Source organism: Egretta garzetta, unplaced genomic scaffold (assembly GCF_000687185.1).
Source record: "Egretta garzetta isolate BGI_Z169 unplaced genomic scaffold, ASM68718v1 scaffold287, whole genome shotgun sequence".
NCBI classification, from domain to species: domain Eukaryota; kingdom Metazoa; phylum Chordata; class Aves; order Pelecaniformes; family Ardeidae; genus Egretta; species Egretta garzetta.
Window position 1 is genome coordinate 14283228 of NW_009260435.1, and position 13818 is coordinate 14297045.

Here is a 13818-nt window from a genome sequence, read left to right on the forward strand (position 1 = left end):
AAGGGCTCCCGGGGGAGCTGCCCTTACCCCCGGTGCCCCTAGCCCGCCCTCCTGCCCCCTTCCCTCCTCCTAGCGCCTGAGCCCCAGACACGCTGCCCATGTGTGCCAGCAGCTTGGGTTGACTTAAACGTCTCTTGTTTCAGGGTATTAAAGGATATAGGTTTTGTGATCAAAAGATGGATAGCAGGAGAAATACTCATTTCACGTTTACTGAGTAGATAGGTTTTGGGGTTTTTTTTTATTTGGTGTTTCCTTCCTCATGGTAATGACTTCTTCTAATTCCAGCTCTCTCTTGTTCCCCTTCATCTCCATCAGCCTGCTCCCCTAACTTTCCTTGACAGTCCCCCCATCACTGTTTTCTCCATGTCATGCCGCTGTTTGATTCTTCTCACTGTTTTTGTCTTCCATCATCTTCCGATAAATGCCAGAGCACTCATCAGTGTCTTTTATTCTTTACCATGAGGCTGTTCCCCACACAGTTTTTTGCACAAAAACTGGAGGAAATAATATGAGTGAACGTACTGCCCTTTGTAGCACCAGGTACAGCTGTAAGCCAAGGTGGAGAAGTAGGTTTTGTATGTGTAATACAGATCAAGTAGCTTCTGTGAGAAGTAAGGATGTCTGCCTTGGACTTGGTTGGCAGGTTATGGATTTGTTCATACCATGGGCTGTTACTGTGCCTCTCTCTTTAGGAAGGGCAATTCTGAGAAAATTGAGTTAAAATTTTAAATAAAATTACATAAAAAAGCTCAAAGTCTACCCTTCTGTTAGTGGTATCAGCCAAGGACCAGATAGTCCCAGCTGCTAAAAAAAATGAAGGCTTAAATGATAATATTGGCCAACTTCAACCAACTTTGGCATTGTAGGAAAAATCTTGAAGATGAGGGTCTCTGAGTTTGTGAATTAGATGCCTGGGTGAAAGGGAGACTCGGGTTAACGCTCTCATGATTCTCTGGCTGCGTATTGTGTTCCAGCCGCGGGGCAGGCAGGGTCAGGACGCTGTTCAGGGTTTTCCCTCTTTAGCCGGAGCAGGTCTCTGATCCGGTTCACCGTGTGCTGCACAAATGCTTGTAGCCGTGTTGTGTGCAGATGTGGCTGTGCAGCTGGGGAGGTGGCTGCTTGGGTTGCCATTGCCGCTGAGGAAACGCACAGACAGAGCCCGAGAAGAAAAAAAGTTACTGAAGCAGGGGCTCAACAATTAATGGCTGTTTGGTCATCGGGATGGTCAGCTGTATGGCATTTTGCCTGATGGTGGTTAGGAGGCATATAATGAACATGAAAGAGTTGAGGGGGTGGTGGCTGGAGGATAGAGGAGAAGAAAGGGCATGAGTCAGCTTGATGGGGTGGGATGAGATACAAAGGGGCCATTATGAATTTGGGTAAGAGCAGGGATTATGCTAGGGAGTGAGGGGCACAGGGCACAGATCTGTGCAGAATCAAGTGTCATTACTTTCAACTGAGTGAGATGACTTCTAATACTTCTTATTTCCCTGGCAATTAGTCTAAAAGCATCGAAGTATGGTGGCTATAACGTGCTTGGGTTCAGCCACAAGCCTGGCAAGGCTGAGACTGTGGCTCCAGCAGCCTTCCCAGAATGAGCAGCCACCTCTCTGTCTGGGCTCTTGTGCTGCCCCTTGCACCATGCTGGTGCAACCATGTGCGTGACTGCCTGGTGAACTGGGAGAGTGATCTAGTGGAAAATGAGCATGGGGAATGGGGGAAAGAGAGAGAGGTTGCTTCAGAAGCTCAGCTACATGACAAGAGCTTGAAGGAAGCCACCTAGGGATTTCCCTCATGGAAAGGGACTCTCCAGCAGCCTTGAGTCCGGAGGAGCTGGAAACAGAACTGAGAATCTGGTCTGGAGGTCTTTCTATTACTGAAATGTCCATATTCCTTACACAGTTCATTATTGTTAGGAGCTCAGGGTTTCTTGGGCTTGACTCTGAGCTGAGATTATTGAATAGGCTAAGAAACTAGGTGGCGTATGTTGCTAGTATTTTTAAAAATAAAAATCCAGGGCATTGATGAGAAACGTATGAGAATGGGAGCTGGGGGGAGAAGAAAGAGAAGGAAGATACAGTTATTACTGTGCCTGTGGAATACTTTCCCTCTGAAGCCTCCTGTTACTGTTTAATTGAATGAATCTGCTAGACATGTCAAAGCAAAAGCTTACACTTTTGTTCCAGTCTTTTACTTTGTAGATAGCTTTATAAATACAAAACTGCATGGTAGTTTTTACGGGATCAAGAAAAGAAGTGTTGTGTAGGGGAGCTTTTGACCACTACTTATAATATTTCTATTTAAACTGTAACAATACAGCTGTAGGAACATTTAGTTGAATGGTTGAGAGAGAAGCAGGTAATATATGTTATGAGATTGTGTTAAGTCAATTCCTGTGTTGTGTAAGGTGTGTTTGGAAACATTTGTTTCTGCCTTTCTCTTTCAAACCTGTGAAATAACTTGGTTTTGCACTAGCCAAACTAAAATTAAATTGATTTGCTTTTACTTCTGAAGAATGTTTTTCATTCAATCATGTAAGATTGTGTATTTTCACAGTACTTTACCAACATAAGCATTTTCTAGCTTCCTCTAAAAAAGTACTGTTCCCACTTAGTGAGGGCAACGGGACTTTCCTGGGGCTCTCCTTTGCTCCCAATTCACTTAATGTGGAATTTTCAAAGGCTTGAACTACTTAAAAGCATGCTTCAGACTTGCAGAATTGAAACAGATATGTAATTAGTAAGGAAAGAGAGGATGAAGTCTTAACGCTTCTACAACTTCTACTCTGCAGTAACTAAATTTTAAACTCCCTTGTCAGAAAGACAGCAAATTCTACGTAATTGAGATGTGAAAAGAAGGTCACTCATATGAAACGTTAACCTTTAAAGGGTACGGGACGCTCCCTGTAGTGGGATGTTGTAAGAGGATGTTGTTGAGTTTGTGTATATGCATGTGCAGATGGGAAGTCAATGTCTGCTTAGATCTAAAAATCAAGCTCAGCTCTCGAAGGGAGTGTCTTTAGATATTGCTACAGTTCATGTTCGTAATAGGAGTGATCTGTATTTTTGCTAAACGTTTGAAGTCAAAACAAAACCTAAAATATGTGTTTCTCTGTTGGTTCTTTTTTTTTTTTAATACTGAGATACAAATACTGTTTAAGAAATCCAGTTCTAGCTCAATGTCAGTTGCCATTATATTCCCTCCTCTCTGTCAGGAGCAGTTTTAAGGGGCAGCAGTTTGAATTCTGCCTTTCCAAATATTTAAATGCCTGTCAACCTCAGCAGAGGCATCAAGAGTGTTTTTTTTGTTTTCTAGCAGCAGTTTACTCTTGGTGATTTTGTTGTCAGAACGTGAGCTGCTCTTCGTCTGTGCGTTAGAAAAGTCATGAAGTCCTTCAGGAAAGTTTTCCTGTGGCATGAGCATTGAAATTCTGAATTCTTGCCTTTTTATTTAAAGACACAAAGTAAAGAAAATTAAGTTCTCAAGTGATTCCGTGATTCCCAGAAGTGACTTTTGACCTCTGAAAGCAATATACACATGGATTATTTCTTTTATTTATGTGTATATGAGGCTTTTTAATGCAACTTTCTCGGTCTATCTCATATACTTCATAAACTTCTGTGGAAAAAAAAAGTGTTATTTTATGAAGTGCCTAGATGGCGTATTGAACTAGCCTTGTGGCTGAAATATTTCTCAGTACGTGGTAAAATGAGATTCTACCTGTCGATATCTACATATGTATCATTTTGAGGGGAGGAATGTAAATGGGAAGAGCACTCTTGGTGAAGTATCTTGAGACAGTGCTCACTATTTCTTTTGATTTGAGAATGGGAAGTCTTAAAAAAGGACAGCTTTGTGGAACGGTTGAGTTTAAAGCCTCCTTTTCCTTTTTGAAACAGAAAGATGATGACATTGAAGAAGGGGATCTTCCCGAACACAAGAGGCCTCCAGCACCAATAGATTTCTCAAAAATTGATCCAGGCAAGCCTGAAAGTATCCTGAAGCTGACAAAAAAGGGGAAGACTCTGATGATGTTTGTCACGGTGTCGGGAAATCCCACAGAAAAGGAGACAGAAGAAATTACTAGCCTGTGGCAGGGCAGTCTCTTCAATGCAAACTATGATGTGCAAAGGTAAGCTGTGGTACCCAAGGATAAAGTTCTTGCTTTTACCGAGCGCTTGTTTCTTTCTTCTTGAAAATCTTTTCAATTGTTCATCCTGTGCCCTTCCCCACCTCCACTGTCCGTCACTATTCCTTTGCTTCTGTATCAGTTTATATATCAATTTGTTCTAAGTCACACTACAAAAATTCTGGTGTGGTGCACAAATCTTCTTAACACTTACGCATGATGTGTGTATAGCTTAGTTCCTTTTTATCTCATTGCATTTCAGCTATTTATCAGTTCTAGCTGCAGTAGTTTGCCTTTATGTGTTGATGGAAAACATCACACTTGGAAGACTTGTCACCACAAAAGGCTTTTTGTTCCCCTGGCTAAAAAATGTGATTTTTCTCTCAGAGAGGATCATTGTGAAACAGAGGAATGTTGCACTCTTGAATTGAGGCTTAGAAGGGTTGCAGGAAGTGTATAAAGCAAATTTAATGCCCGTTAGTGGATTTTACAGTGCCAAATTAATTCTTAAGTTTTCTTCATATTCTTACTCCTCCTTGGTTATTTGTAAACTTAGTACAGTTTATTATTATGTGTGCTAGAAAAATGTTCTCTTGTCCCCATCCCCAGACAACATCAACAAGACAAATTTCTTGCTCTTAAATGTGTGCCTCAGTTGTGGAGATGCTCTGAATTAAGGAAAATGTTGCAGCACTTGGAGGGCATGGAACTAACTTACGTCTTTCCTCTAGGTTTATTGTTGGCTCAAATCGTGCCATCTTCATGCTACGTGATGGTGGTTATGCCTGGGAGATCAAAGACTTTCTGATAAATCAAGAAAGGTGTGCAGATGTTACTCTGGAAGGTCAGGTTTATCCTGGCAAAGGAGCAGGAGACAGTGAGAAAGTGAAAAACAAAACAAAACCTGAAAAAGCAAAGAAGAAAAAAGATGGAGACAAGAAATCTAATGGTGTCAAAGAGGACAACCGAGCAACCAAACAGAAAGAGGAGCTATGACAGATGTGTTAACCAGACTGAATGCTGCTCTGCTGTTCCTTGAAGGGAAACTAAATCTCCATACAATTCCTGGCTTTATTGGGGGGAAGGAAGGAAGCAGAGATTACTGAGGTTAAGACTTTTATGTTGAAATTCACCAGTTTACTTATTAATGTCAGCCATTTGTTTAGTTACGGGAAAGGTAATGTTTAATATAGCAATTGACTACTTTAGTTTGTAATTTTTTTATGCTTTTGTTGTTGTTGAAAATTAACATACAAATCTGTGTCTAACACCACAAACTTAATTTGAGTGGAAAAGATGAAATAGTCTTGGAATACGCCAATGTTCATCTGTAGTAGCCGTGTCCACCTTGGGTATGCAAGTTGGTCATTGATTTATAGCTGCTGTTAGGTTAGCAGAGTACAGTGCTAAAAGATTCTCTTGGAAGGCAGTTTGCTAGACTCAGTTGGCAAAATTTCCTAAAATTGCAAAGAATAGTATCACAGTGGCCAAAGATGCCTGAAATTACAGGGTTTAGGACATGTCTGGTTAGACTGCCTGTTTCTTTAAAATAAAGAAAACCCCTTCTGTTTGTCCCCAGGAATCCACAGAAGTGGTTAGAAGCATGGTAGAAGCTAGGCAGATAATCAGTGCAGAAAGGAGATTCTGTACCCATCAGAAGTGATGCTGGGATGTTAATGGGATCTCAGTACCCGCACGAGCAGTGTCGGGGTGAAAGAACAAATCAGATTCATGCCATTCAGGTTGCTGCTGCTGCCAAAGAACTGTGCCTGTGGAAGCAAATATTACCTATGCCCCATTGTCTAGACAGTGAGCTAGAAGAAACAGCTTTAACTCTGAAATTAACTTGTTTTACTGGCTTAAGGGTTTGTTTAAATCTTTGAAAAAGCACTAGTTACAGTACAGAGTTAAACTTTGAGTTAGGCGTATCACTAACTGATGTTTAATAACCAGATTATATTTTTTTTAGGTACAGATTCCTGACGGACATGGTTGATTGTAAATGAACATTTGATTTAAATACTATGAAGCTTGATGTATGGGAACAAATTTGATTTCTTCTTGAAAGACTTTGTATAATTAGGAAAGGGGGTTTTTTAATTATTATTCAGATTGTATTCAGTCAAATGCATCACTTAGAACTGTTTCCCTTCTGCCTTACTATGTGTTAAGGACTAAATGCACCTAGTATGTATGGTCCACATCATTTTCCAGAGGATGAGCACAGTATTAACTGTCTTCATTTGATACTACTAAGATGTTACTTTGACTCTTTATTTAAGGTGCTAAAATCCAAGAGTTTTGGATAAAAGGTCCTAATTGAACCATAATGGTTGATCATGTGGAATACTTCAGTATCAAAAGTGGGAAGCTGTGATTTAATGAGTGCTTGTTCTAAAATAAAAGAAAAGATGTCACTAAACTTACTGTTTCACTGCGTAGTAAAACCTTTTAAATAACTGTATTTAGTTAGGTATTCGGGAGGCAGACTAACTCGTCTTTGGTTTCTGTACATAAGGACTAGATGATGTTGATGAAGCTTCCAGGTCATTGGTTTTATTTAATTTTAATTATACTTGTATGAATTTAGGGTTAAAGAAACCTTTCTACCCACGCTTCAATACAACAGGTCCTTCCTGGGTTTGTTGGTTGGTTGGTTGAGTGAAAAAATGAAAATCATGCATTTCTTCAGGTTTAGCTGTATTACTTTTATATTCTGCTATTAATCAGTTGAGAAGAGTCTCTGTAGATATTTGGATATTGAATTGCATTGCGGATTGATGTGCAGTCCATTTCTTGTTCATAACTAATTTATCATTTTGTCAAGTGTTCTGGGTTTGCGCCTCCCTTTTTTTATAAAGAATATTGCCTCTCACCTGAAGAGGTGAACAGGGGTCAGATGAAACTATAAATATGAAATATTAATGAGTTTTCTTTTTACAACTTAAATCTATGGTAGAGAGATGACAATTCGGATTGCAATCAGAAACGTGTGGAAATTTGGTTTCTGTAGTTTTCCTAATGTTGTGAAGCATAAACATGGTTTGGTGTTTTTTGGGGTTTTTGTTTTTTTGGGTTTTTTTTTTTTTTGATCAAACTGGGTTCTTCCTGAGGGCAATAATTAAGCAATGCAAACCAGTTATACAAATAATACAAAGGCACGTTAGCCAAGGAGGAGAACAACTGCTGCACTATCGCTGTAGCCCAGCTCTTGAGAATAGATGCTTGTTTTAGTCATTCATAAATCTACACTTAGAGGAGGCTGGGTTGTTTCTCTGTATAGTTAAAAGGAGGGGGCAGCTTTGTTGAAGTTCAGCCAGCCGATTGACTGGGTTTTTTGTTTGGTTGTGTTGAGTCATTAAGTCGTCTATGCCAAATGTGGGCATGTTTTGTGCCATTATCACTTACTTAAATTTTAGAGTGTTTAGGGTGTTTTGAGGTTTTTAATAGGTAGTAATGACTTGATGGTTGCTTTTTGATATAAAATACAAAATACTACCTTCAAGTAGCTTTTTCTGTCTTCCCTTTTTCACACTTTACACTCAACAGATAATTAATTATGCTAGTAAGTATATTGTGGCAGTCTGGAAGGAATGTCTGCAGCAGCCAGTCTTTCTCTGGTATTGCAGTTCATAACTCTACTCCAAAGCAACTTCTGTTCCCTTTTAAAACTCCTAAGTCCTTGAGACTCTAGCACTTGTCCTGGTGCAGTGTTGCATAAGCAGATGTTACTTTGTAATGATTTAAGAGGCTCAAACACATACTACTTTATATCTATGTAAAGAAATATCTTCAAAAAGTTACTTAAGGTCATTAATGTTCTGTAACATCCCCAGCAGATGTTGGATTCCACTTCATAGGTGTTGTGCATTTGAGTCTCATCGGACTGCAGTAACAGATTTTTTGGCTCTACATACAGGCAATTCAGATACAGCTTTTAAAACTAATTTCAACAAGTAGGGTGGTGATTATATCTCTTATTTCCTTGTTTTTTCAGTACTACACAGAGGTACGTGGAAAACCGTCTACTTTCATGATAGCTAAACATCTGCTGCCTTTCTCTGTTTAGTGGGTTTTTTCTGTTCTAGTGCCAGAACTAAGTTTTCTAAGTTGTTATATTTTTAACCCAGCTGTCCTTCTCAGAAAAAACAGTTTGTCAGTGATACTACGCAAGATGCGGTTGCACTTTGCAAAAAATTTCCAATGGACAATCAACTTTTTATGTAATAAAATACTGCAACAAATATTTTGGGTTTGTTCTGGGTTTGTTGGTTTGTTTTCGTTGGTTTTTTTTTTTTTAAGATAGTCCTGATGTATACTGTATGCCTTATCCATTTTACTGAAGGAAAAAAAAAATCAATCTAAATTCCTACCTGGAAGAGTACAAGCACATCCCCTGCTTTTAAGGGTTTATCTTCATCAAGCAACTAAGTAGGAAAGTTGATATTTAAATTGCTAGGACCAGGGCCCAGAAGACCCAAGAGAAGTACCATGTACAGTAAATTATTAAAAAAAAAAAAAAAAAGTCCTCATCAACTACTAAATATTATTTGGGAGATGCAAGCAGTCCTGTCTTCAAAAAAGATGGGAATGGCAGGTGCTGTCATTATTACATTGCTAAGGTTTACCCATGATGGTGCAATGAAGTTTCCTGTAACACCCCGCCTATTGCCAGTCTTGTCTCCATCTGCTGCACAGTCTTTCTCTTCGCGCGCATCATTTGCTAGCAGGGAAGTTTGTGGTTCCCATTTCTTTTGCAGCTTCTCTTAGTTTGTCTTTAGCTTTGTTGCCGCACTTACTACTAGGTGAAGTACCCATTTTTTTAAATTCTGTTTTTAATTCTGTTATGACATCCAAACTACAACAGGATTTCTGATCTTTACTTGAGCAGTCAAAGCATTTCTCTTCTCTGAACAGTTAGGTCAGCCGTGATTTCAAAAAGGCTCCGTGTTCCTGTCACTGCTTCTGAACTCTTTCAATTTTCTTGCAAAAAGGAAATCGTAAATTAAAATACCGTTTTGTTAAGATACGAAACAGCCTACATTTGTCTGATATTTGGCCACTATTCTCATGGGATTTATAGTGAGGTTTGGAAATTATTATTTCCAGTCTTTATCTGTGGCTCATTTCCTTTTCTATTCAAGGAGTAACAGTGTTTGCCTTTTCCAGAGGGTTTGGTTTTTTTCTTTTAATTGCACTGGGCGTTTATAGAAATTCACAGAGCCCATGCCCAAATAATGGGGACGCCTCTGTTTTTACAAATGCCTGTTTCATTGGTACTCTCATGGCTCTCATTCTTCTCATTCCTACTATGCCTGTTGATATGCTTTTATTTGATAATTCTTACGCTGGGATAAAATGAACTGGTTTTGCATATCACTATTTTCTGTCTCTCATACTGTGCCATTTTACCAGGGACAAACCCCACTGGGTTCAGGTAATACTAAATTGCCAGCAGGTTAACGCTGCTTGGATTTATAAAGGAAATGCTCCACTTGGATTTTTTTGGTGGTGATATTTTTGTCTCCTCCAGGAGAGGTCAGGTGTGTGCGAGGGAGGGATGGACACGCCATCTACCTCCAGCAGAGGAGGTCTGTGCAGGGCAGCTTGTGATCAGTATTTAAAAGGTTGCTGTACCGCATTACAACCCAGTGTTACAGGGCACACCAGCCCTTATCCAAAGACGCTGGTAAATGCTTTGTTTCTTCCCTGTGTGATGCTACTTAAGAGTGTCGCAGATGGAGTGAGAGGGAGGCAAAACTAATATAGTTTATTGGTGTAAAACAGTGAGTTAACAAAGTTCCATGGTAAATGCAACAATAGTTTGAGATTCAATGGCAAGGTACACTTGGTTATGTACTGCATAGAGGACAGGGTCAGACAAAACTGTCAGGGAGACCCTCCGGTTGAGTCATGAGGTTCAGAAAAGATCCCCTTGCTTTCTAAACTCCCTCAGGAGTCTAGGTGCGGCTGGATCCAATCCTAGTCCCAGACTTGGTCAACGGTTTGTGTCTAAAGGATTATACATGCACAATCAATCCTTTATGTCACTTAGCTAAGGTTTCAAAGTTAGCATGCTGTTAGTCACTTACCGAGAATCTGTTGTGGTAAGGAATCTCTCAACCTCAAGGAGTAACCTTGAGAGGCGTCCGTGCTCCAGGGGACATCCTGGCGTGCAGCCCGCTGCCATGCAGGAGAGCTCGAAAGGTTTTTGGGCTGCTCACTATTTATGGGGTAAGATAATTGGCTCATAGTCATATTTGCATACTGACCACTGTGCTTAGGTGGGCACGTTCCACAATAGCCCTTGGCTATGGTATTGTTATCTGTCTCCCCCCACACCCAGTGGGTGCATCCTTCATGACCAGACACATCTATCACCACTGTCACAGGTGGTTATCACTTGAAAGAGGTCAAGGGAGGAGGAGTCGGAGGCAAGGGGGTGAGCACACTGCTTCAAAGAGACTGGTATTTTCTCTGTTGATACTGGTGTGAGTTGGGGATCAGTTATCAGGGGCGTTGTGTCCATGCAGCTCTGTAATGCCAACAGATCTCTTAACCACCTCTTAAATTAACAGTAACAATTGTAATAAAGAATTTTTTTTAAAAGTTGGGGATTTTTTTTCTTTTAATTATGACACAGACATTGGTATTTTGGGAGGGAGAAATGGGACAGCTAAAGGAGCTTCTGCCTCTTACTGGCAAGCCCAGCAAATAGGTGTTCCTGCAGCACACGGTCTTGCTACGCAGCCTCTCTGGGAAGAGGACGGTGATAATTGGTAACAGCAGCGTCTCTCCATCTGGGGAAGAGCTAGAATTCATCCCAGTAGAATGCCTTCGGATACTGCTGCTCCGAAACAGCAGCACGGAGGTGACCTGTGTCAGGGTTCCTAATGCTCAGGTGACTCGGTGCCTGCTGAGGCTGCAAGAAAACCCTATGGGCAACGGCCTTGGCCTGAACATGGAATGAATTGGGGAGAGAGTGCGTTACTTTTTGGTAATTCTCAGAAAGGTTTTCTATTTTGTATTGCAGAGATATTGTGCCTCTGCTCTGTTGCAGTTGGACAGAATAGACTCTAATATTTTACAGAGCAGGGGCTAGACTGCTCTAATCCATGAGGTTTATAACCAAAACATTTTTTTTTGGCTTACAATTTCTTCTGTAATTTAGTGGTCCTTCCAAAAAAACCCATGGGCCTGTCTCTACTGCCTATACCAACTACTGCTTCTAAAGATAATTTTCAGTAGTGTCTACAATGGGCTGGGTTTCTGTGTCTTGGTGCAAGGCCAACTAAGTCTGTGGAAACCACTGACCAGAGCACTGAGCACTCATGAAATCATTAATATTTAAACCAGTGCAGGTGCCTCGGTTGGCGGTAGTGTTACCTGTCAGCAGGCCTCTGTGTGCTTTGGGAAGAGATGAACGGCGAGGATCCAGCATTTGCTTGCACAGTGCAAGGCCATCAGCAATGAGACGTAGCTGTTTATTGAACAGCACCATGAAGTAACCTGGATCCAGCTGCAACTTAAGTAAATTCTTCTTATTAATGAGAAAGGCAGCATTATACATGAATAATTGTATTTCAAGGTTGTACTGAAAGAAAAAAACTGTGGTTATGCACTTGCTGAGACAATAAACAAATAAATAAAACAAAGGTTTTATATGTGTATTCATGTGATTACTCCTTATTATTTCCCAGACCCATGGCTGCAATCCATCCTGTATGGGTTTTTCTTTTTTAACTTGTCCTCAGTGCAGTTTTATCTCACTCAACTTCTTTTGCAAAAAAAACCAGTCCGTTTTCATCCCCTCATCTAAAATGAAATCTTACAAGTATCCAAAATAGTCCATACTTTAAATTACACAAGGCTTTTGCATGAATATTTCATTTTTCATCCTGCCAACTGTTTCAACAGCCATACGCTATGACTTCTCAGCCCTTGATAGTCAGCTGTTGTCTTTCTGGTGCTGTAAAGCATATTAAAAACTGCGTGAACTTTAGATAATTGCAGTTATAATAGGATGGAGTTGCCAGGGAGCTTAATGGAAGCATAGACGTGTAAGTGTTTTGGCACTTAAGACAGCAGTTGAGGAGAAGATTTTGAAAAAACTAACTTGCATTTTAGCTATAAGCATTTCATGTGGGAGCCAGATATTTTGCTGTGCCCTAATGAGCTGTGTAACCCAACCTAGGGAAAGGCCACTTTCCACCCTAGCTCCACGCCACCCCAACCCCTGTTCCGACATAGCATCACCATTTAAGCCACAGCATTGCTTAATTCTCAGATAACCCTAGTAAGGCCTGAAATACGTGTCGGCCACACTATTATTTCCATGGGCAGCGATAAGCCAAGACAGTCTCACTTCCTGGGATGAGAAAATCAACTTCAGATTCCTCCCAGGGAAGACTGTACTCAAGAAATGCCCAAATGATGTGGCAGCACCAGCTGGATGCTGGAGAAATGCAGAAATAAAAGTCAAATCAGCTGCATTAATTTCCTAAGGTGTTGCTATCAACTGACAGACCCTTGGGTTTGAGGTGAGGCATCTGAGCTTTAAGAAACATTATCCTATACGACTCGTTCACCACAGAAGATGAGATGAGGTTACGGTTGTAATGGGAATTTCATCACGATCTCACATTACACTCTTTGCTAAAGGAGAAAAGATACTTATTTGTAAGGGGCTTTCTCCGGCACAATTTGCCCTTGAGCCCTGTCGCTGCTTCCTTACCGCAGGCCCCTTACTGTGTCCTGGTACCACTCCTGACTGCTGAGACTCGGACTCAGAAATCACCAATTATCCTGTTATTTCCAGAGTGCTGGAGCTCGCCTTTGGGTTTTGGTTTTTAAAGTGAGCGTACATGCTGGATTCAGCTCCATGGCTAAGGGATCACCGGAGGGAGGAGCTTCCGAAGGTGTGTTTTGTGAAGAAGACATGCAAGAGGAAGGAAGGGTGTAGCTGCAGTGGTGGTTTCTACACATCCCTCCCCCATCCTTTGGTCAGAAAGAAGGTGGGGTGACAGAACAGCCCTGAGCCAGCTGCTGGAGTGGCCCTTTGGGGCTGAAAAAGCCGGGACACAGCACAGTGGCCTCAGCGTCTGGTGGAGGCGATGGTCGGGCTGGTCGGAAGATCCGCAAGGGTTACACAGAAAGCACTTTATTTGGAGAATAGGACAAACCGTGTTTCTTACTGTCCAGGGGATTTGGGAGAATTGAAGCTCTGTGAAGCTAAGGAGGGAGCGTCCCTACATCTTGTAGCTGTGCGCAGCAACTGTGCTTGCTGCTCAGAGAGACCAAATACACTGTGACACTCAGCTGGCAATAGTGCCGTCCTGCTGGGATAAGAAGATATGTAAGCGCCAAAAATCTCGGTGTTGTCCTTGGTTTGTGATTCAGCCCATACCCTCTTTTTCCATTGTCCAAAGCGGCATATAAAAGAAAAGCAAAAAAAAAAAAAAAATCCACCACCAAACCCCAGCAAACGAACGCCCTGGCCGCACTTCCCTTTAAAAGGCAGGCGCCGCAGCTAGCAGCAGGCTGATTTCTCAAGCTGCGCCCGCTAATGCACCAACCCGCACGCTTGGCGGGAAGTTTTGCCAAGCGCTCGCTGTACAAAAAGGCGGCCGCGCCGATGCAGGGCTGATGCCCTGCCCGAAGCCCTGCCGGCTGCAAGGCACCCCCCCACC

General features: G+C 41.5%; 1 protein-coding gene across 1 annotated transcript in view; it reads left to right on the forward strand.

Moving 5' to 3' along the window:
* The window catches only part of MESD (mesoderm development LRP chaperone), a 9030-nt gene extending 3821 nt beyond the window's left edge, over positions 1–5209 (forward strand). Inside the window, exons 2-5 of the mRNA XM_035899573.1 lie at positions 1024–1032; positions 2910–2915; positions 3900–4132; positions 4861–5209. Coding sequence (XP_035755466.1) covers positions 1024–1032; positions 2910–2915; positions 3900–4132; positions 4861–5125 — 513 coding nt within the window. The 3' untranslated portion in view covers positions 5126–5209. The remainder of the gene's footprint in view (positions 1–1023; positions 1033–2909; positions 2916–3899; positions 4133–4860) is intronic.
* Positions 5210–13818: the final 8609 nt, after the last annotated feature.